This window comes from Megachile rotundata, chromosome 8, assembly GCF_050947335.1.
Source record: "Megachile rotundata isolate GNS110a chromosome 8, iyMegRotu1, whole genome shotgun sequence".
NCBI lineage: Eukaryota > Metazoa > Arthropoda > Insecta > Hymenoptera > Megachilidae > Megachile > Megachile rotundata.
In genome coordinates, this window is record NC_134990.1 from 12,327,163 (window position 1) to 12,348,276 (window position 21,114).

General features: G+C 37.6%; 2 protein-coding genes across 10 annotated transcripts in view; one reads left to right on the forward strand and one right to left on the reverse strand.

Annotated features, from left to right (window-relative positions):
- Positions 1-1,138: 1,138 nt before the first annotated feature.
- LOC100877926 (uncharacterized) lies at positions 1,139-9,756 on the forward strand. 4 transcript variants are annotated; one of them, XM_012290360.2, is made up of 7 exons: positions 1,139-1,238; positions 1,981-2,125; positions 2,205-2,331; positions 3,520-3,617; positions 6,345-6,564; positions 6,913-7,435; positions 9,099-9,756. In XM_012290360.2, exons 2-7 carry the CDS (start codon positions 2,057-2,059, stop codon positions 9,424-9,426), a joined length of 1,365 nt encoding a protein of 454 aa, XP_012145750.2. In that variant the 5' UTR covers positions 1,139-1,238; positions 1,981-2,056; the 3' UTR covers positions 9,427-9,756. The 4 variants fall into 4 exon arrangements, with proteins under 4 accessions (XP_012145750.2, XP_076390893.1, XP_012145749.2 ...); XM_076534778.1 differs by having other exon boundaries at positions 1,141-1,286; XM_012290359.2 differs by having other exon boundaries at positions 1,145-1,286; positions 1,922-2,125.
- Positions 9,757-9,930: 174 nt separating this feature from the next.
- Myo10A (unconventional myosin 10A) overlaps positions 9,931-21,114 on the reverse strand; it is an 88,134-nt gene continuing 76,950 nt past the window's right edge. For all 6 annotated transcript variants that reach the window (XM_076534777.1, XM_076534776.1, XM_076534774.1 and 3 more), the window contains 8 exons: positions 15,320-15,696; positions 12,973-13,276; positions 12,223-12,618; positions 11,884-12,068; positions 11,561-11,693; positions 11,291-11,495; positions 11,092-11,228; positions 9,931-10,980 (listed from right to left, as the gene is read on the reverse strand). In XM_076534777.1, coding sequence (XP_076390892.1) covers positions 10,750-10,980; positions 11,092-11,228; positions 11,291-11,495; positions 11,561-11,693; positions 11,884-12,068; positions 12,223-12,618; positions 12,973-13,276; positions 15,320-15,696 — 1,968 coding nt within the window. In that variant the 3' untranslated portion in view covers positions 9,931-10,749. The remainder of the gene's footprint in view (positions 10,981-11,091; positions 11,229-11,290; positions 11,496-11,560; positions 11,694-11,883; positions 12,069-12,222; positions 12,619-12,972; positions 13,277-15,319; positions 15,697-21,114) is intronic.

Sequence of the window (21,114 nt, forward strand, 5' to 3'; positions counted from 1 at the left end):
GTTTTTGGTTTCACAAATTCTGAAATTTGGTAATTACAATTTTACAAATTTCCAACTGATTAATTTCCCAAATTTCCGAACGACTAATTTCCCAAATTTCCAAATGAATTAGATCCCAAATTTCCAAATTACTAATTTCCCCAATTTCCAAATTATACCCCAATTCCCAAAATTTCCACTTTTACAAATTCCCAAAATTCCAACTCCCAATTCCCTAAATCCCCAAATTCCTAAAATCCCAAATTTCCAACTCTCCAACCCTCTAAATCCCCAAATTCCTAAAATCCCAAATTTTCAACTCTCCAACCTCTTAAATCCCTAAATTCCTAAAATCTCAAATTTCCAGCTCTCCAACCTCCTAAATCCCCAAATTCCTAAAATCCTAAATTCCTATATTTCCAAATTTCTAACTCTCTAACCCTCTAAATCTCCAAATTCGTAAAGTCTCAAATTTCCAACTCTCCAACCCTCTAAATCCCCAAATTTCTAAAATCCAAAATTTCCAACTTTCCAACCCCTTAAATCCCCAAATTCCTAAAATCCCAAATTTCCAGCTCTCCAACCCCTTAAATCCCCAAATTCCTAAAATCCTAAATTCCCACATTTCCAAATTTCTAACTCTCTAACCCTCTAAATCCCCAAATTCCTAAAGTCCCAAATTTCCAACTCTCCAACCCCTTAAATCCCCAAATTCCTAAAATCCCAAATTTCCAACTTTCCAACCCCTTAAATCCCCAAATTCCTAAAATCCCAAATTTCCAACTCTCCAATCCCTTAAATCCCCAAATTCCTAAAATCCTAAATTCCCAAATTTCCAAATTTCCGACTCTCCAATCCCCTAAATCCCCAAATCCCAAAAATCCCAAATTCCCAAATTCCCAAATCTCCAAATCTCTCCAACAGCAAAAACTGTATTTCATTTCACTAAAAATATTTTCTTGCGAGCCTGTTCGTCGCTTCAACGAAATGCTATCGAACCGGTTCAAGGTACACATGGTTAGTCATTTCCATGGTGTTTATTGCGAAAATTCACACCGTCCTGCGCCAATGCACCTTACGATAGTAGCATTGTTGTTAACTGCAGTACGCAGACCTTATTACGTGACAAGGTATAGCTTGTGTAAGTTTAACTGCGATTCTCTTCTATCTGTTCAGTTGTCGTTCGAACGCGTCGCGACGCGAGTGCTCTTCTCTTAACCCTTTCTTACGATCGATCATTAAAATCACCAAGTTTAAACGTGAATTTCATTCATTATATTTTCATTCATTCATCTTTCATTCACAAGGTTCATTTACATTATCTAAACAAATTTAAATAAAATTTTTTAATATTTTAAATAGGAAAAGAAACATGGACTTAGATTGATTTTATTGTTGTGATTTCTTTTTTTTTTTTGGAAAATTTGTAAAAGTGCAAAAATGTGGATTATTATTGCATTTTAGTTTGTTCTGTTTAGGAAGTGATTTGAAGAAAATATAGAAAAATTGCTGCTATGTTATCAATTTAAAAATTGTTTATTAATATACAGTTTTTAATGAAATAGTTGATTTGTCATGATCGTAGGAAACTATTATATGTAGTGACAGATTTTACTCTTTGGAAGACTAATACATCTTAGACTAACATAATTTTTAAAAATATAAAGTGCAATTATTTATAACTAAAAATTTCACAACAATTAGAAATGTGTTTTAAATGAATTAAAATTTTGTGTAATATATTTTTGGAAACTTGAAGAGGTCTCTAAAAATAAAATTAACAAAATATTGCAACTCTCTGATTAACAAATAAGTAAATGAGAAAGAAAAGAAAATTTTGTTTCCACTATTATGATCTTTATTTAAAAACATTTCGATGTTACATAATAAATGATCCTTATCTGAAACCATTTTGAAATATTTTTAAATGTCATCTATTTAGAGACAATTTAGATTTAATCCATCGATCTCATTTAACGTTACTGAACCGTGTAATTATAGTAGCTGGTAATGCAACGAACAAAAGTGAAAATTATGCAAACGGGTCAACGTCGTCCGTTTCTCTGACTCTTTTTTTATGCCTTCGCAACGTTCTTCTAATCATAATATGTGGAATCGTAAAGTGTTCATCAGGATTATCGAAGTGGTAACTGGTTTTACTATTATAATTTAAAATATGTATCACGTGTGAAACGTATTAGGTAAAAGTCTTGTTTGATTTACAGATACTTTGTATTGCCTGTGTGGTGGCACTCAGGGTGACCGATGACGAGAGTCGAAGGGTGTTTCATTATTTGAGGAGTCGGAGCAGAGAATGGCCTCTTATAAGCAATGTTACGTGGGGTGCTATAGGTTCGTTTAGTTTTACGTAATTAGTTTTGGTAGAGAAATTTAGAAATTTTATCATTCTCTGATTTTTAGGTTTAGGTCAATTTTTAAATATTTTAGACGTTTTCAAGTATCTGAATTTTCTAATATTTCGAAGTATCTGAAGTTTTAAATTTACTAATCTTCAAGTCTTCCACTCTTCAAATTCTTTGATCTCTTCAAATTTCTAAGTACTCGTATGTATATTAAAATTCATATTTTCCCAAATCATCATTAAATTCTCACATCTCCAAATCCTCATATCTCAAAATTCTCAAACCTCCAAATTCTTAAAACCGTAAAATCTCAAACTTCCAAATCCTCGTATCCCAAAAATTCTCATATCCCTAAATCCTTCTGTTCTCAAATTCTCAAACCCCCAAAGTCTCAAACCTTCAAATTCTTACATCCCCAAATTCTCAAACTTCCAAATCATCACACCCTCAAATTCTCAAACCTCCAAATCACCACATCCCCAAATTCTCAAACTCCCAAATCACCATATCCCCAAATTTTCAAACCTCCAAAACACCACATCCCCAAATTCTCAAACTTCCAAATCATCACACCCCCAAATTCTCAAACCCCCAAAATCTCAAACCTCTAAATCACCACATCCCCAAATTCTCAAACCCCCAAAATCGTCACATCCCCAAATTCTCAAACCTCCAAAACCCCACATCCCCAAATTCTCAAACCCCCAAATCACCACATCCCCAAATTCTCAAACCCCCAAATTCTCAATCGTCCAAATCACCACATCCCCAAATTCTCAAACCCCCAAAATCTCAAACCTCTAAATCACCACATCCCCAAATTCTCAAACCCCCAAATTGTCACATCCCCAAATCTTCATATCCCAAAATTCTCAAATCCCCAGATTCCCACATCCCCAATTTCCCAACCCCCAAATTCCGAAGCCTTTAAATTTCTAAATCTCTCCTGCAACCTCTAAATCCCCAAATTCCCAACCCCATATTCTTCAGCCTTGAAATTCCCAAATCTTTCCTACAACCTTCAAATCCCCAAATCCCCAAGTCCTCAAATTCCCTAATCCTTAAATTCCCAAATTCTCAAATTCCCAAATTTCCAAATTCCAAAACTTCTCCCCAAATTCAAAAGATTCTCCAACATAAAAATTTCTAATATTCTTCTTTGTGGCACAAAATACAGGCGCCGCCCTCGCGACAGCGACCTGCGGTGGTTACATAATAATCACAACGGGTCTCCTCATAGCCGCCGCTGCAGGAGAACTCACTGGCCGAAAAACGGTAACTATTTCCTGTCGTAATTGTATTTGCTTCTCTATGTATTATAATGACTGACTCATAACGATATATCGAACGTGCATTCTACGAACTCTTCATTTCTTCCTCGCTAACAATTACGCAAGCAGATTCCCTAATAGTCGTATTGTTTGGGTTCTTCAAGGTATTTCTTCTTTGCGTTACTGTGTCCTTCAGCGACAATGATTTTATCGTGTAATGCGTTTGTATGCTGCTTAATGACGCTTTCAAGTATATAACCTTGCCTTTGTACATTGTAACCCTAAATTCTTAAACTTTCAAAACTTTGATACTATTAATTATTAAATTCCAAAAATTCCAAATTTCCAAATTTCTAAATTTCTAAATTCATTAATTCCTAAATTCCTAAAATTCCACACTTCCAAATCCCCAATCTTCTAAATCCCCAAATTCCTAATATCCCAACTTTCCAAATTCCCAAATCTCCAAATCCCCAATCTTCTAAATCCCCAAATTCCTAAAATTCCATCCTTCCAAATTCCCAATCTTCCAAATCCCAAATTCCTAAAATTCCACCCTTCCAAATTCCCAAATCTCCAAATCCCCAAATTCCTAAAATTCCACCCTTCCAAATTCCCAATCCTCTAAATCCCCAAATTTCTAAAATTCCACCCTTCCAAATTCCCAATCTTCCAAATCCCCAAATTACTAAAATTCCACCCTTCCAAATCCCCAAATTCCTAAAATTCCACCCTTCCAAATTCCCAAATCTCCAAATCCCCAAATTCCTAAAATTCCACCCTTGCAAATTCCCAAATCTCCAAATCCCCAAATTTCAAAAATTCCACCCTTCCAAATTCCCAATCTTCCAAATCCCCAAATTTCTAAAATTCCACCCTTCCAAATTCCCAATCTTCCAAATCCCCAAATTCCTAAAATTCCACCCTTCCAAATTCCCAATCTTCCAAATCCCCAAATTCCTAAAATTCCACCCTTCCAAATTCCCAAATATCCAAATCCCCAATCTTCTAAATCCCCAAATTCCTAAAATTCCACCCTTCCAAATTCCCAAATCTCCAAATCCCCAAATTCCTAAAATTCCACCCTTGCAAATTCCCAAATCTCCAAATCCCCAAATTTCTAAAATTCCACCCTTCTAAATTCCCAATCTTCCAAATCCCCAAATTACTAAAATTCCACCCTTCCAAATCCCCAAATTCCTAAAATTCCACCCTTGCAAATTCCCAAATCTCCAAATCCCTAAATTCCTAAAATTCCACCCTTGCAAATTCCCAAATCTCCAAATCCCTAAATTTCAAAAATTCCACCCTTGCAAATTGCCAAATCTCCAAATCCCCAAATTTCTAAAATTCCACCCTTCCAAATTCCCAATCTTCCAAATCCTCAAATTTCTAAAATTCCACCCTTCCAAATTCCCAATCTTCCAAATCCCCAAATTCCTAAAATTCCATCCTTCCAAATTCCCAAATCTCCAAATCCCCAAATTCCTAAAATTCCACCCTTGCAAATTCCCAAATCTCCAAATCCCCAAATTTCTAAAATTCCACCCTTCCAAATTCCCAAATCTCCAAATCCCCAAATTTCTAAAATTCCACCCTTCCAAATTCCCAAATCTCCAAATCCCCTAATTCCTAGAATTTCACCCTTCCAAATCTCCAAATTCCTAAATTCCCAACTTTCCAAATTCCCAAATCTCCAAATCCCCAATCTTCTAAATCCCCAAAATCTCCAAATCCATTTATTTTCAAAATCCCACCTACGTCAACAATCAAAAAAATAAATAAAAGTGGTAAAGTAACAGCAGTGAAACCACAAGAAAATCGAAACGAAACGAAAGTGAATAATTTCCTCTAATTAATTCCACCTACAATCTCAAGCTAAAACCAAAACTTCTCAAGGCACTTATTTCCTCATCAGATAATAACTAAATTAATAAATTTTTAATGATAACGTCAGGAAGCGCATCATTCCTACAGCAATTAAGCAGCAACGAGGTATAACACCTCACTCTCTCACGATATTAATCTCGAGTATCATTAAACATTCCTAATATTCTTCCTGGTACCTGCAACTTTTCTAAAGACACACCTCTGTTCGCTGACATAATAAACTCAATAAGAAATTCTTGTTTCAAGGACACTATTTCTTTTTCTGTTCGATTTATGCAGCTTGATAGGAGAAATCGGTTAAATATAGAGCACACGTTTTAACGATACCGTGAGAATAACCTGTTGTCGACGAGCAAGGTTATATAGGTTCTTAATGCAAATAACTTAAGAAAAATATCCTTGGAGATGTGGATACGTAACGTGCATGTTGTGATTTATTTAATGAGTCATATCTGGGGATTGGCTGATTACGATGCATGCAAATTCGTTCGCTCTGGAAGATTCCGTTTTGTGATAGAAAAGAGAGTGAACGTGGAAAAATCTAAGTAACAAAATTCAGAAATTATGAAATTTAAGAAGTAACAAATTCTCAATTCTTGAAAATCTCTGGATCTCCAAATTCTCAAATCTTTAAATTTCTAAATCCTCAAATCCCTAATTCCCAAGTCTCCAAATCCCCAAATTCCCAAATCCTCAAATCCCTAATTTCCAAGTCTCCAAATCTTCAAATCCCCAAATTCTCAAGTCCTTAAGACCCTAATCCCCAAATCTCCAAATCCTAAATTTTCAAAAACCCAGTCAACATCAACAAATTCATAAAAATCTCTCCCTAATTTTGCAGGAGCTATTTTTTCTCGGACTGGGTATAATCCTCTTCGGCATCGTTGGTGCTCTATCAATGGCGTCCATCGAGAACGTCCCTGAAGATTTAGTAGACAACGCCGCCGTTTTTGGGGCACTGTGTTTATTAACAGCGTTGGTTTTCATCGCTGATTTATTAATGACCACTCCCAAGAAGAAAAATAAAGAAGACATGAAGGAACATTTAACTGACAAGAGAGGTAACTTAATTATTTCCAACTGAAGTAGTTCTACAAAATTTTAATAACAGAAGATGTTCTACAAAATTATTGAAAATTGAAATACTACAAAAAAGTAAAAAAACATCTGTAGATTATTTGTGAAATTATACAAAGCTTGATTTTGCAAGAATGAATTAAATTTTATGAAGAATGATTTTATTTTGTTAGTATTCTTTTTTTGTAACTTCTCTTAAAGGTTCTCAGTCTACGCTAAAATTTACGAATGCTTAAATCAAAATTCTAGAAGATAACATAAATAACTAATGATAAATATAAATATTAACTAATAATTACTAATAATAATCCTACACTTCCTGTCTCCCATAGCAAGACACGAAATAACGATAACGACTGAGAAGGAAACAAAACCAAAAGCAGAGAGTCCAAAGATCTCCAAGAAAGACGACAACGGCAACATCAACGTGGGTTTCGACAAAATGGAGGAGCAACGTCAAAAGACCTCAGCTCCTCAGTCTGAAAACCTTCAAAAATGGGAGCAAGATCAACGGACAGACATGTACAGAAGCGAAGAAGAGAAAAGAGAACCGAAAGAGTATACTCAGAACTTTGAAAACGGAATAGCTCTCAGAGATTCGCAGAGGTATCGAGACTCTGAGACGCAGAAGAGCGCGAACAGAGAATCTTATAAAATGATGCACCGAATGGAGATGCCTACGGTGGTGTATAAAAGTCATGATATTTATCAGAGGCCTGTCGATGAAGTGGATACACCAAGATTCCCTATTGAGTCTAGTAACAGAGGGGAGACGATGTTTGCGAAGATTATTAATCCTGGTGTGAAGATTATGAAGGTGGAGCACGATGTTGATGAAGCCTTTGATGGGTACAGGTGAGGTCCTATTTATTTTCAAACTTTTTATGAATTTTATATCTTTTCAAGTTTATTAATGTTCAAATGAAGGAGTGAATCGTGAACTTCAAAATTTTTGGATGCATAAATATATTATAATAATATAAATATGTATGTTTATTTGTAAATGTATGAATGTACAGATGTGTAAATCCACAAATCTATATATTTGTAGATCATCATTTTTCTTAAGTTCTCAAATGTCTGAAGCTGGAAATTGTACAAATATACAAGTTTATATATTCATAAATGTATAAGTTTTCAAATCTCTAACTCTTCATATCTGCAAATCAGCAAATTCTCAAATCTTATGAATTTTTAAATCATCAAACCTTCTAATCTCTAGCTTCCATGGTCTCCAATTACTAATTGGAGATTGTCTTCTAATCTCCAAGGCTTCAAATCCCCAAATCTTTAGGCCGTAATTTTATATGCATCCAGATTCTAAATTTTCCTGGTACACAATTCTAGCAATCATCCAAATCTTCATATCCTCAAGTCTTCAATCAGCCAAATCCCCGAATCCTCAAGTTTCCAATCACTCAAATCCCCAAATTCTCAAGTTTCCAATCACTCAAATCCCCAGATTCTCAAGATTCCAATCACCTAAATCTCCAAATCCTCAAGTTTCCAATCACCCAAATCCCCAAATCTTCAAGTTTCCAATCACCCAAATCCCCAAATCCTCAAATTTCCAATCACCTAAATCCCCAAATCCTCAAATTTCCAATCACCCAAAACCCCAAATCTTCAGATCCCCAAACCCTCAAGTTCCCAATCACTCAAATCCCCAAATCCTCAAGTTTCCAATCACCCAAATCCCCAAATCCTTAAATTTCCAATCACCTAAATCCCCAAATCCTCAAGTTTCCAATCACTCAAATCCCCAAATCTTCAGATCCCCAAACCCTCAAGTTCTCAATTACTCAAATCCCCAAATTCTCAAGTTTCCAATCACCCAAATCCCCAAATCATCAAGTTTCCAATCACCCAAATTCCCAAATCCTCAAGTTTCCAATCACCCAAATCCCTAAATTTTCAGATCCCCAAACCCTCAAGTTCCCAATTACTCAAATCCCCAAATTCTCAAGTTTCCAATCACCCAAATCCCCAAATCTTCAGATCCCCAAACCCTCAAGTTCCCAATCACTCAAATCCCCAAATCCTCAAGTTTCCAATCACCCAAATCCCCAAATCCTTAAATTTCCAATCACCTAAATCCCCAAATCCTCAAGTTTCCAATCACCCAAATCCCCAAATCTTCAGATCCCCAAACCCTCAAGTTCCCAATCACTCAAATCCCCAAATCCTCAAGTTTCCAATCACCCAAATCCCCAAATCTTCAGATCCCCAAACCCTCAAGTTCCCAATCACTCAAATCCCCAAATTCTCAAGTTTCCAATCACCCAAATCTCCAAATTTCTAGCCTCCCAACCTCCCAAATTCCCAAATACCTAACCTCCAACCTTCCCATCCCTCCAAATCTCCAACTCTGCAACCTCCAACCTTCCCATCCCTCCAAATCTCCATCTCTCCAACCTGCAACCTTCCTATCCCTCCAACTCTCCAACTCTCCAACCTTCCCATCCTCCCAAATCCCAAAATCTTCACATTTTCATCACATCCACTATTTTGTCTTCAGATACTCCGACACCAGTCAATACGACAACGTGCCCATCCGAATGAAAAGATCGTCCCCAAAGAGTCAGAGAAAGAATCGAGACGTGTCGTTCAACGTACCGCCTCCCCCAAAGGGCTACGAAAAGGAAATAGAAAAAAGCAAAGACGAAATTGAGATGCTGGAAGAATGTTTCAGTTCTCTCAGAACCGCGAGTACCGGAACACAGACGGCTAACGTGAAGACACCTTCGACCCCAACTGACCCTGGATACGTTCGACATACAGCTAGCAACTGGCCTCATGAAGCGAAGTCGAAATCACCTTCCAGTCCTAATCGATCTAGAAATTAGTTGAAGAAATAAGAATAAGAATTGAAGAAAATTATATTCCATGTGAAATTTTAGAGGTGTTACAATACTGAGTTGAATTACTTTATGTTTTTATGAATATTGATATTTACTGCATATTTTGATGCATTTTTTGTTCTGAGATTAGTTTAACAAAAGGTTGTACTTAAATTTTTAATTTTTAATTTGTGAGTATCAAGATTTATAGAAAATATTTTTAGAAATATTTATTATTCATGTATTAAGTATTTATTTTAACTGCCCTCAAGTGTTCCAAGAAATATTTTAATATTTTGCAAATAAAAATTAAATTATGAACACTTATGTACTTTACAAGCTAAAATAAAACTTGACAAATTTCTTATTACAATGTAATGTCATTTCTTCAGTTTCCTGTAAACGAGGTTAATCTGTGAGAACAGAACTAAAATTAGAAAAATTGAAATTGAACTACTAATTGTAAATTATACTTACCTTTCAGTGAAGAAGCAAAAGGAAGCAAACAAGTTGTTGTATATGTAGAAACTTTTTAATATAAAGTATCAACACCTCCGTTCACATCGATACGCATACATACAATTATTAATAATAATGTCTGGTGATAAACAATATAACCGCAGCTTGTTAGTGTCCATCGGAACGTAAGATTAATCATTAATTGGATTTACAAATCGAATCGCTGGTCATTTCCTTTTCTTGCACTTTAATCAACTTCGATTTCTTGTCGAGAAAAGAAATTGGACTCAGCATCTTTCCTCGAAAATATCTCGTTCACACGGTCCTCTCTTTCTCTAAACGTTTCTAAACGCGTATTTACAGAGTCGAGAATAATTGCTTAGATACTTGAGCATTCTTCATCCTCTTCGTTTACATTTTCCGTACACATTTAGAAGAAAATTTATATTTACCGAGACTTCGAGATTTACTTCTCAAATGCATCTACACTTGCAAGAAATTCTGGCAGATGTCTTGAAATATCTTGCCAAGTCTTACAAGACTTTCAATTAATTCCACAGATTAATAAATAAATTAGAATTCCTTTAGAAAATTTCTATTGTAAATTTTTAAATATTTCAAGAAACTATTTCAAGGAAGGTTCACACGTTGTTCCATGAAGTCCCTCTTCGAAACAGTCTCCGGTATTCAGAATTAACAAAAATAAAATCGTTGCTGTTTCCTTGATTCTGAATAAACTTCTATGTACATGACCAAAGTTTTTAGCTAAAACTTCCTTTGTCCAAACTCGACCATCAGATCTCTATTTACAGTGCTCTGTGGCTCCATCGATTATTGACGGCCATTAATCGAACTGACAGATAGAAAATTTTATCTCATGCCGAATCCGATTCCAGAGCCTTGAGCGTTGGTTGTCCTTTGTTCCATGGTGATGTATTGTCTGATCAGTCGAGAAATTTCGTGTGCTTGTTCTGTTTGGAGCCTTGTGATACGTTGCTGCATCAGATTGCCACATTTCATATCCAGGTAAAGAGTTCCTTCCTCGGATTTCACTTTCCTGGTGGAGATCACCTCCGAGTAGGGATAATGATACAGTGTCTCCTGCAATTTATCAACAATTGAAAATTACTTTATATTTCCACCGCTGTCTTACTTCCAATTTAATTTTACAAACTGAACAACTTATTTGACTTATCTCTGAAATTTACTTACATGTGTAATTAAATCAATGAAGTGTACTCCGTGTCTGTTCAACGCCAAAATATGGTCACCACCCTTCTCCTTCCCTTCAGGCACCCTCTTCACAGCGAAGAAACTTGATCCGAATAATGGCCACTTCCACAAAATTTCTGAAATGTCAATATTACAGAAATTGTGCAAGAAAATTGAAAAGAGGTAAAGGAACACTTACCAAGAACTTGAGCTTTACAAGCAGCTACTGTATTATGTTGAACGTTGTTCCATGCTTGTTGAACCATATTTGCCCACTGCTGGGGTCGTGGGTCTCTCAAACTGAGTACTGGTTTGGGCAATAAATATTTAATTTCCTTGGTAGTAGGTTCATGGGTCATGTCTGCTGCCCTGTGCAAGAGAGCTGCTATTTGTGCCATGTCGTACTGCAAAGAATGGAGGATTAATTAAGTAGAATAGAAGTTTGATTAGAATGATTCAAGAGACTTACTATAACTTCTTGAGGTAAATGTTCTCCGGGCAAGACCAGTAAGAGGCCTTCTAGATAGTCTGGAGCTATTTGATTGAACACAACTTCTATGTACAGTGGTGCATCCAGTCTGAGAGGGTAGTACCAGACCGATCTGTACAGAAAAAAAATTGTGTTATCCTTTGAATATATTATTTCAGCTGAATGAATAGTTTTGAATGTCTAAGGTCTATATAACAACATGATATTAATTCTATTAAAGTGATATTTTATTAAAGTAAAAGAAATCATGGCTGAAAGTAGTTTGATTTATTGCTAGGTTAGTGACAGTATCATTTTTATACCTGCAGAATATTAAGTAGAAAACTTGATGATTCTTATGAAGTTCAGTAGTTACATCTAAAACGTATTCATCTCTTGCTAATGGCATGGTGAACGCATCACCGTCAACGATACAATATAATGAGAATTCATCCATTTCATGGGGATTCCTGACAGATATTATGTTGCACATCTCTTCGATAACATCCTGTTAAAATTAAATAGTAGATAACAGTGTTTAGTTTACAAAAGGGAATTTTACAACATATTTTACTTTTTGCTTAAGGGTACTTTCTTAAAAGTAATTTAGTAATGTAGTAATTTTATAGCTTTAAGTTACTGTAGTATAATTAGAGATTTACCTGCACAACAGTAGTACACTTTGTGTTGATAACCCTCTCTGTTCCACCTGGAAGTCTATAAATCTGTCTCTTTGCATTCCTGCCAGCACTGATTGCCATAATCTCATCTACGCTGGGCACATTCTTCCTTCCTCCATATTTAACTGTTTTCCTGAGATTCTGTAGACATACTGTAGCAGTTCCATGATATGCTCTTCTCTTATCATAAGCAGCAGTTTCAAGATATTTAGTGAGATACGGTCTGAGGCCATCACTGCAGGTGAAATAGGCAGCAACGATACTGAAGATTCTCCATCCTCGCTGACAACTGTCAGGGTTTGGACTCTTGTTGTTGGTAGTTTGTTTCATTAGTTGACAGTATACTTCATCTCTAAGGAGCTCATACTTGTGACAGTGCTGTAATAAAATTGAAATTAATGTTGATTGATTCATTCATAGAAAGTCATAAAATTGCTTCCACAGAAAAGTAATCACATTAAATTTATAATTCTCTCATTTATCATTCAATTTATTATATACTTCAGATTCAACTAGATCATCAAGGGGAAATCTTTATAACTAGCTGAGAGTAAATTAAAACTTTTTGCACTGAAAGTGGGACATGAAATCACTGTCCCATATTGGAATTATTAATACATTTCACTGCATTTTTGTATGAGACATTGAATAAAACTTTCTAATACCAATTAGATGGCATGACATTCTCACATGAAATATTAAAACCTCATCTACTTCTAGTTAATTACTTACCATCAGAATAGTGTAAACGCATTTGACTTCACTGGTGTCTGGAGGCAATGGTTGATCACCCATGTATCTCATCAGACACAAAAAGCACTCCACAGCTAAGGCACTCAAATCTGCATCCAGCCTCAACAGACTTTGTTCTATCGGCATAGCAGAGTATTTCACGAGATCCACCTGCTCCTTCCAAGTCCATTCTGCTCCATCCTGTTGACCCTTGCTCTTCTTGCTCTTCTTCTTGTTCTTCAGAGACTCGATCACCTTAAGTGAACCACTTATGGAACCATCCGCAGTCTTCAGCATTTCAAACCTACAAAGAAATTATCTTAGTTAAACTTTTGTTCATTACTTTCTTCGCTCCTCTCACTACTTAACAAAGTTTGCTGAAAAGGTAGACAATTTCAGTCCAAATCTCTTCACTTTTTCATAAGTTTCTACCAACTTTGGGATAACTCTAATGATTTTATACTTCAGTATTTGCAACTATTAAATTTATCTGGCAATGAGTTAAATATTTGTAGGGTGGTACAGAACAAAAAATGAAGAAAGTAGACTGTGCTGGATAGATCTAGGATCCTAGTTCTTGTATAATTGCACGAAGGGACTGTTAGAATTGATTGATCGAAGGAACGGGACTTTAAGGTGACGTGAGTGATAGTTTTCCAAAACGGAAGACTAGTTGAAGGAGCTAAACCATAAAGGGGACTCCCATTGCTGGATGCTGTTACAAAGAGGAAAAAGTCCCGTTGAGAGTACAAGCTAGGTGGTCGTCACTTGTCATCGTCATGTTTAGGAAGTCTTTACTCTAGTTAGGTGTTTTAATGATTCCTCTCAGATCGTATCTCGATTCGTTATCTTTTTTGCTGCTGCATCTGTTCATTCGTGTTCGTCAGGTATCCTTGTATTGTTTCATTACTTTTCAAACTGTTATTAGCTTTTACGATATTTTAATCACCGATATTAAAATGGCGTTAAAATTTCATTATACTGTTTTCACTTTTTCTTCATTTGCACACTAATCTCTATAGCATTTGAACTTGTCTTACAGTATTACGTCAACATACATAAATTTCAGACACCTGTTCATTTCCACCAGTCCATATCCCGAGGAAACACTTGATTTAGTCGAACACTTTCGAAGCACTTTCGAGCATTAACTCGTGAGATATTGAATAATGTCGAAAGATACAGACTCGTTAGTCCACGCGTTCACCAAGATGGTCGCTCCTGCTCTGAGAGTTCTAAGTGCGTTATGCTTTCTCAACATGGTTGCTCCGAGTTTCTTGCGTAAGAGTGGCCAATTAGTCTTTTAACATTAATTTCTCTTTTACTACGGTACTTTAATTTGGTAAAAGTGTTTTTGTCACGGCTTAGAATCCTCTTTGAACACGGTCGCCTTTAAAGTGCTCGAAAGAAATTCATTGCTAGCTCAGATGTATGTTATGATTAATAAATTACTATAATTACTGGAGAAACTTCAAAATACAAACTCTAATATAATTTAGAAGAGTGTATACCACGCTTCGTAATTCGATACGTGGTAATTCGGCGCATTGCAATTCGATGCGTGGTGATTCCACGCGTGGTAATTCGATACGTGGTAATTCGGCGCATTGTAATTCGGGGCGCGGTAATTCTACGCGTGGTAGTTCGATATGTGGTAATTCGACGCGTGGTAATTTGATACGTGGTAATTCGACGCGCGGTGATTCCACGCGTCGTAATTCGATGCGTGGTGACTCCACGCGTGGTAATTCGACGCGTGGTAATTCTACGCGTCGTAATTCGATGCATAGTGACTCCACGCGTGGTAATTCTACGCGTGGTAATTCGATGCGTGGTGAATCCACACGTAGTAATTCGACGCGTAGTAATTCTACGCGTCGTAATTCGATGCATGGTGACTCCACGCGTGGTAATTCTACGCGTGGTAATTCGATGCGTGGTGACTCCACGCGTGGTAATTCGACGCGTGGTAATTCTACGCGTGGTAATTCGACGCGTCGTAATTCAATGCGTGGTGACTCCACGCGTGGTAATTCGACGCGTGGTAATTCTACGCGTGGTAATTCGATGCGTGGTGACTCCACGCGTGGTAATTCGACGCGTGGTAATTCGATGCGTGGTGACTCCACGCGTGGTAATTCGACGCGTGGTAATTCTACGCGTCATAATTCAATGCGTGGTGACCCCACACGCGGTAATTCGACGCGTGGTAACTCCACGCTTGGTAATTCATAGTGCAATCCCTTGCAGAGTTCACATTCCTAAATTTGTAGTTCCTCAAAATAACTTAAAATTAAGTTTGCAGTAACCTAAACATCTAATTCTATTATAAAGATAAGATACAAACTTTTCAGTGCTCTGCCTGAAGTTCAGCATGGCATATTGCAGCAGAGAGTGTTTTCCATCGTTGACCACCGGTCCGCTCTCGTAGATGCCATCTTCTTGCACTCTGCCGTTGTCTTCCGGTTGCCTCCATTCTTGGGTCGGGCTGAGCCGTTGGTTCAGCTGGTTTTTCTGATGGTTCGTCTGGTTCGTAGCCGACACGTGGTTCGGCACACGATTCACGGACACGTGGTTGTCGTGATTCGATACGACGTGATTAGATTGACCATGAGATTGTACGTGATTCGGTGTGCTGTGGTTCGTCTGCGACTGAATCGACTTTGTGATCTGCGAGACGTGATTCTCGTGGTGGTTCGGCTTGTGCGACGGCTTCTGGTCGACCTGCAATCGTAACACTTCTTTTATCTCTACGAAAATTACTTAATCGCTCATTCATCTCTTTTTAAAGACACGTTCTTTAGTTACATGCTTCTTATAGACATTTTCTTTTAATGGGAAATTTTTTCTTATTTGTCAAAATGTTTTGACACATTTAATTTGACAGATTGCTTTGTCACTATTTATTTGTTAGAATGTCTAGTTTAAATGTTTTGTCACAATTTATTTATCAAAATGTCTAGTCAAAATGTCTTTTTACAATTCATTTGACAAAATGTTCTGTCATAATTGATTTAAAAGAGGCCCATTTTGTTTAATAACAAAAAATGACAATAAAAGATAAGAAGGTGGAGTATTACGCCCGAAGGTAAGAGTCTCATCTTAAAATAGTTGACGAAACGTAATATTATTAGAAGGTAGCCATAAAAATGGCCGAAGTCGTATGGTGTTTTATCATTGAACAGCCGCTTATTACTTAGCAAATTATGGCAAATTGAGGGTTACGTTATTGCAATATCATTCCGGCAACGGCACCGCGGAAAAATTGCGTTACAGACCAAAGAAATCGCAATTTACTAAATATATGCCAGCTGGAGAAGCTATAATGGCAACCGGACGAGGATAGAAATCCAGACTTTCACGACATTACAAGCGTCACGGTAACGCAAATCGTGTGGCGCAAATAGTATCGATTTTCCTTTACAAATGACCCAAACCGGGGCTCATGAGTGAGAGGTTAAAAACTCTCGTCGTCGAAATTCAAAAATTTTTCATTAAAACAATTTTTACACAAAACCCCAAATTAAAAGAATCTTCTATCAAAAATCCCAATCAAATTTCGTGGCACTCAACTTTTCCATCTCGATAATTTCTCAAGTAAAAATATTGAATAATCTCTAGATTATCAAGTGCAATCGATTTGAGGAATGTTTCAACAATTTTACAAGCGACAGAACAAGTAACACGGTATATCTACGTGATACTATAAATCATGTTAATGGTGCAAATCACATTAGCTCGTAAACGGTCAGGTATCGTTTGCTGACGTTTACATATGGAACGAGTTGAATCTATGAAACCAGCCAGGCGGATGCAACCTGCAAGAATGGCGGAATAAGTCGGTCGTAGGTCGTTCGAGGATTATTAATTTCCCCATTTCACCGAGGTTCGTTGGTTCGGTAAAACGAACGGAGAGGAAAGAGGAGCCATTGGCGTAGGGTCAACTTGGACCGGTTCAAAATGTACAGAAAATCAAACATAAGTTGACATTTATGAGATATGTTTATACGGAGATATAATTTGTTGTATTGTACTTTGAGGTGTGCGGATGAAACTTTATGAATTGAGTTGCAAATTGATGAATTGATATGTGACATGTGATGCACTGATTTGGCACGTGGTAATTCGACGCGTGGTAATTCGATACGTGGTAATTCAGCGCACAGTAATTCGAAACGTGGTGACTCCACGCGTGGTAATTCGGCGCATTGTAATTCGATGCGTGGAGACTCCACGCGTTGTAATTCGATACGTGGTAATTCGGCGCGTGGTAATTCCACGCACGGTAATTCGACGCGTGGTGACTCCACGCGTGGTAATTCGACTCATGGTACTTCTACGCGCGGTAATTCTACGCGTGGTAATTCCACTCGTGGTAATTAGAAGCGTGGTAATCTCACGCGCCGTAACCAAACTTGTAGTAATCCAGCGTGTCGTAATCAAGCTTATAGTAATTTAACGTGCCGTAATCAAGCTTGTAGTACACTAACGTGCCGTAATCAAGCTTGTAGTAATCTAACGCGCCATAATCAAGCTTATAGTAATCCAACGCACACTAATCAAACTTGTAATACTCCAAGGGGTAGTAATGAAGCTTGTGATAATTCAACGTGCATTAATCGAGCTTATAGTAATCTACCGCCCAATAATTCCTCGTTTCGCAAAAAAGGCGCTAGCTACGCCAATGATAAGAGTTCGACTGTGTTCTCCGCATTCTTCGGTCGATTCTGGATCGCGTGCAAGGAAACCCGTTTTCTCGAGAGATCGATCGACGGATCCAAGATATCCGCGTTGGTGAAAAGCAGGAAACGCGAAAGAGAAAATGAATAATAGGAAAGGTCGAGAAACCGCGGTGTATCATTGAAAGCGGACCGATAATAATCGAGGTTTTACAAGGATACTTTACACATAATTTTCCGATAGAAACTCCTTTAATAAATTTTATGTACCAGATTGTAATTATAGTATCGATAACAGAATTGACTTGAAATGTTTAAAAGAACATTTAGAACACCAGGAAGCATTAAATAGAACACTACAGTGAAATTATACGGGTACATTTATATCTGAGGTTGATGGATTTATAATTGTCTTCTTGATCAAAAGTGAAACGATTTCCTTTGATCCAGTTAGATTCAATGAGAACGATGTGAAAGTCCGTACAAGAGTTCCCATGTTTAATTTTAGATTCGAATTATTTGAATGAAATCTGAAGGTCGAATATTTTCTTTCAATTCTGATAACAGACATATTCGAGTAATTCCACGCGTGGTGAGTCGACGCATGGTGACTCCACGCGTGGTAATTCGATACGTGGTAATTCGGCGCATTGTAATTCGACGCGTGGTGATTCCACGCGTGGTAATTCGACGCGTGGTGATTCCACGCATGGTATTTCGACGCATGGTGACTGCACGCATGGTAAATTGGCGCGTGGTAATTCGACGCGTAATAATTCGATGCGTGGTGACTCCACGCGTGGTAATTCGACGCGTGGTAATTCGACGCGTGGTATATCTACGCGTGGTAACTCCACGCATGGTAATTCGACGCGTGGTAATTCTACGCGTGGTAATTCGACGCGTGGTAACTCCACGCGTGGTAATTCGACGCGTGGTGACTCCATGCGTAGTAATTCGATACGTGGTAATTCGGCGCATTGCAATTCGACGCGAGGTAATTCTACGCGTGGTAATTCGACGCGTGGTGATTCCACGCATGGTATTTCGACGCATGGTAATTCTACGCGTGGTAATTCGACGCATGATCCAATTGCCTTATTCCTCCATTCAATTTTTTATAATGCAACGTAGTAAGAATTGTCGCAGTAATTTGAATGATAATTTTTAAATTACAGTCTTTGTATCAGACTACACACCCGGTATATGGAACACTGCTGACAAAACCTGAACGTACTGAGCGAGCAGGATAAGCAGATGTCGACCCTGACCCACATAATCGTCAATGCATCGAGATACATCGAAAGAACACGTACATAGTTAATTTAATAGTATTAATAACAACCTGATTCTCTACGGCCTGTTTATAAAATGAATTACTTTACAAGTCTTACAGTGTTTATTACTGGGTTATTGCAGTTGTTATTTTTAATAACATCTTTCAATGAGAGAACGGCTGAATTATTTCCTTGTTATTGCTAGATGAAATTATATAGTCTAGAAATTCAAAGGTCAAATTCTAATAAAGAATTGTACTAATTTATATTTAATTGTAATTAATTCTCTCTCGCTGTATTTGAGTGCTGATAAATTTGCAGACATTTCATGAAATTTGATCTTCGATAGAATTTCATTATCAGCAAAATAGTTTTATTTTCTGACTCTGTAAAATTCAGAGCGTATTCGAATTCTTTAATATTAGAAAATATTTAAATTATTCAAAAATTAATTTTAATGCCAATATGATGCATTATACTTCAAAGGATGCATTATCACGTAACAAGAATAAAAATGGACAATTTTAGGCATCGTAAAACTAATTCGTTGTTCGTTAACCTTAATTGGCCGAGAAACGATGCCTTCTATGGTGGCACCATTAATTCTGTTTAAACATTTTAATGGTTCCGCTCGTTACACTTGGCGCGGTATTACGGTATTTTACCATCGCCACTTTACTAATATCTTCCCGATTATGCGAATTCGTACGACATCTACATTCCTTTCCGGTACTTATCCGTTTAACGGTAAACATCTCGGTATCGAACTTTTAGCCTAAAAATTCACTTCTCTTTAAAGACGAAAAGGTAATCAAGGACACGCCTCGTATCTCTCGTAAAATACAGAAGTTGATGACCCTGCTCTTTCTGCGTCAACTCGAAGGAAAACATCAAAGTTTTTTCATCAAAAAAACATTAAAAAAAAAAATGATAGTAAAGTCGTAGTAACAAGATCAAAGAAAATGTATAAAAGTTTGAAACTAACTAATGTCTAAAAAAAATTGATAGACCTCTTCACCGTCGCATTAACAGAAGTTAAAAATCAAAGTAGAAAAGTATTTATTAATCGAGGACAAGAATGTGATGGTGACCTGGTAGCTCTTGACCTTCTCGTCGAGTTTCTTCAAGGTCTCCTGAATGGTGGTGAGCGTCTTGTCGTTCGACTTCTCCTCGACCTGCGTCTCGTTCTGTGTCCTCAGCTCCTCGAATCTCTTCAGTATCTCTCTGACGCTTAATTTACTTCCATCCGCGTTCTCCTCAGCAATCGTCTCCATCTTGGAAACCTTCCTCTCTCCGTTCATCCTTCCAACGAACTGTTCATTATCGTAGAAATCCTGAATCAGTTCGTTAACCTGAGTCTCCTCGTTCTGTTTATGTCTAGCTGGCGACTGAGCCCTGTATTTGATCTCAAAACACTCCTTCGGAGACTGATTCTTCGAGTTCCTCAGAAGACAGCCCTCCTCGAGTCTCAGCTGTTCGATAGTGGGCTGAGGTCGATCCACAGGGTTCAGAAAGGGTTTCGGTTCTAACTTGGTCATATCGATCCTCGGTATATTCTCGTATTCGTATTTTGGCTGAGTTTTGTCCTTTTTAGTTTCCAGAATCCTCGAAATCTGCTTCACGTTCTTGTTCACGTCCAGCTTCTCCTCCTTCTTCTTCTTCTTACACTCGTCCTTCGCGAAGAACTTGATGAATTTGTTCCTCTGCTCCTTGGGACCCTTCGACGCTTTCTCGAGGAACGCACCGGAGTCGTCCGTCTGCCCATACTCGTCGCTGCTCAGCTCAGACTCCGAGGACTTCACCAGCAGACTGTCCGGCGAGTTCGTCTTTCGATCTTCGTCGGAGAAGTTCCTCGACTCGAACTTCCCGACGAGATTGCTCAGACTCTTCTTCCGATCCTCTTTTCTGTCTTCGAAGAAATCAGACTTCTTCTCCGGTTTTCGATCTTTACCGTTCTCGTTCGTTTCGAGTTTTCGGAGAAACTCGGACCTTTTGATCATTCGCTGCACATTGTTGAAGGGCTTCAGCTCGATTTTGCGGGACTCGCTTTCGGAGACCTCGGAAGGGTCCACGAATTGCGAGAGAATCTCGGGACGGTGTTTCTGTTTCTTTCGCAAGGTGGTCGGCAACTCGGCCCAGTTGCTGGATAGTCTTTTAGAGAAGATACCTTCGGTATCGGACACTTC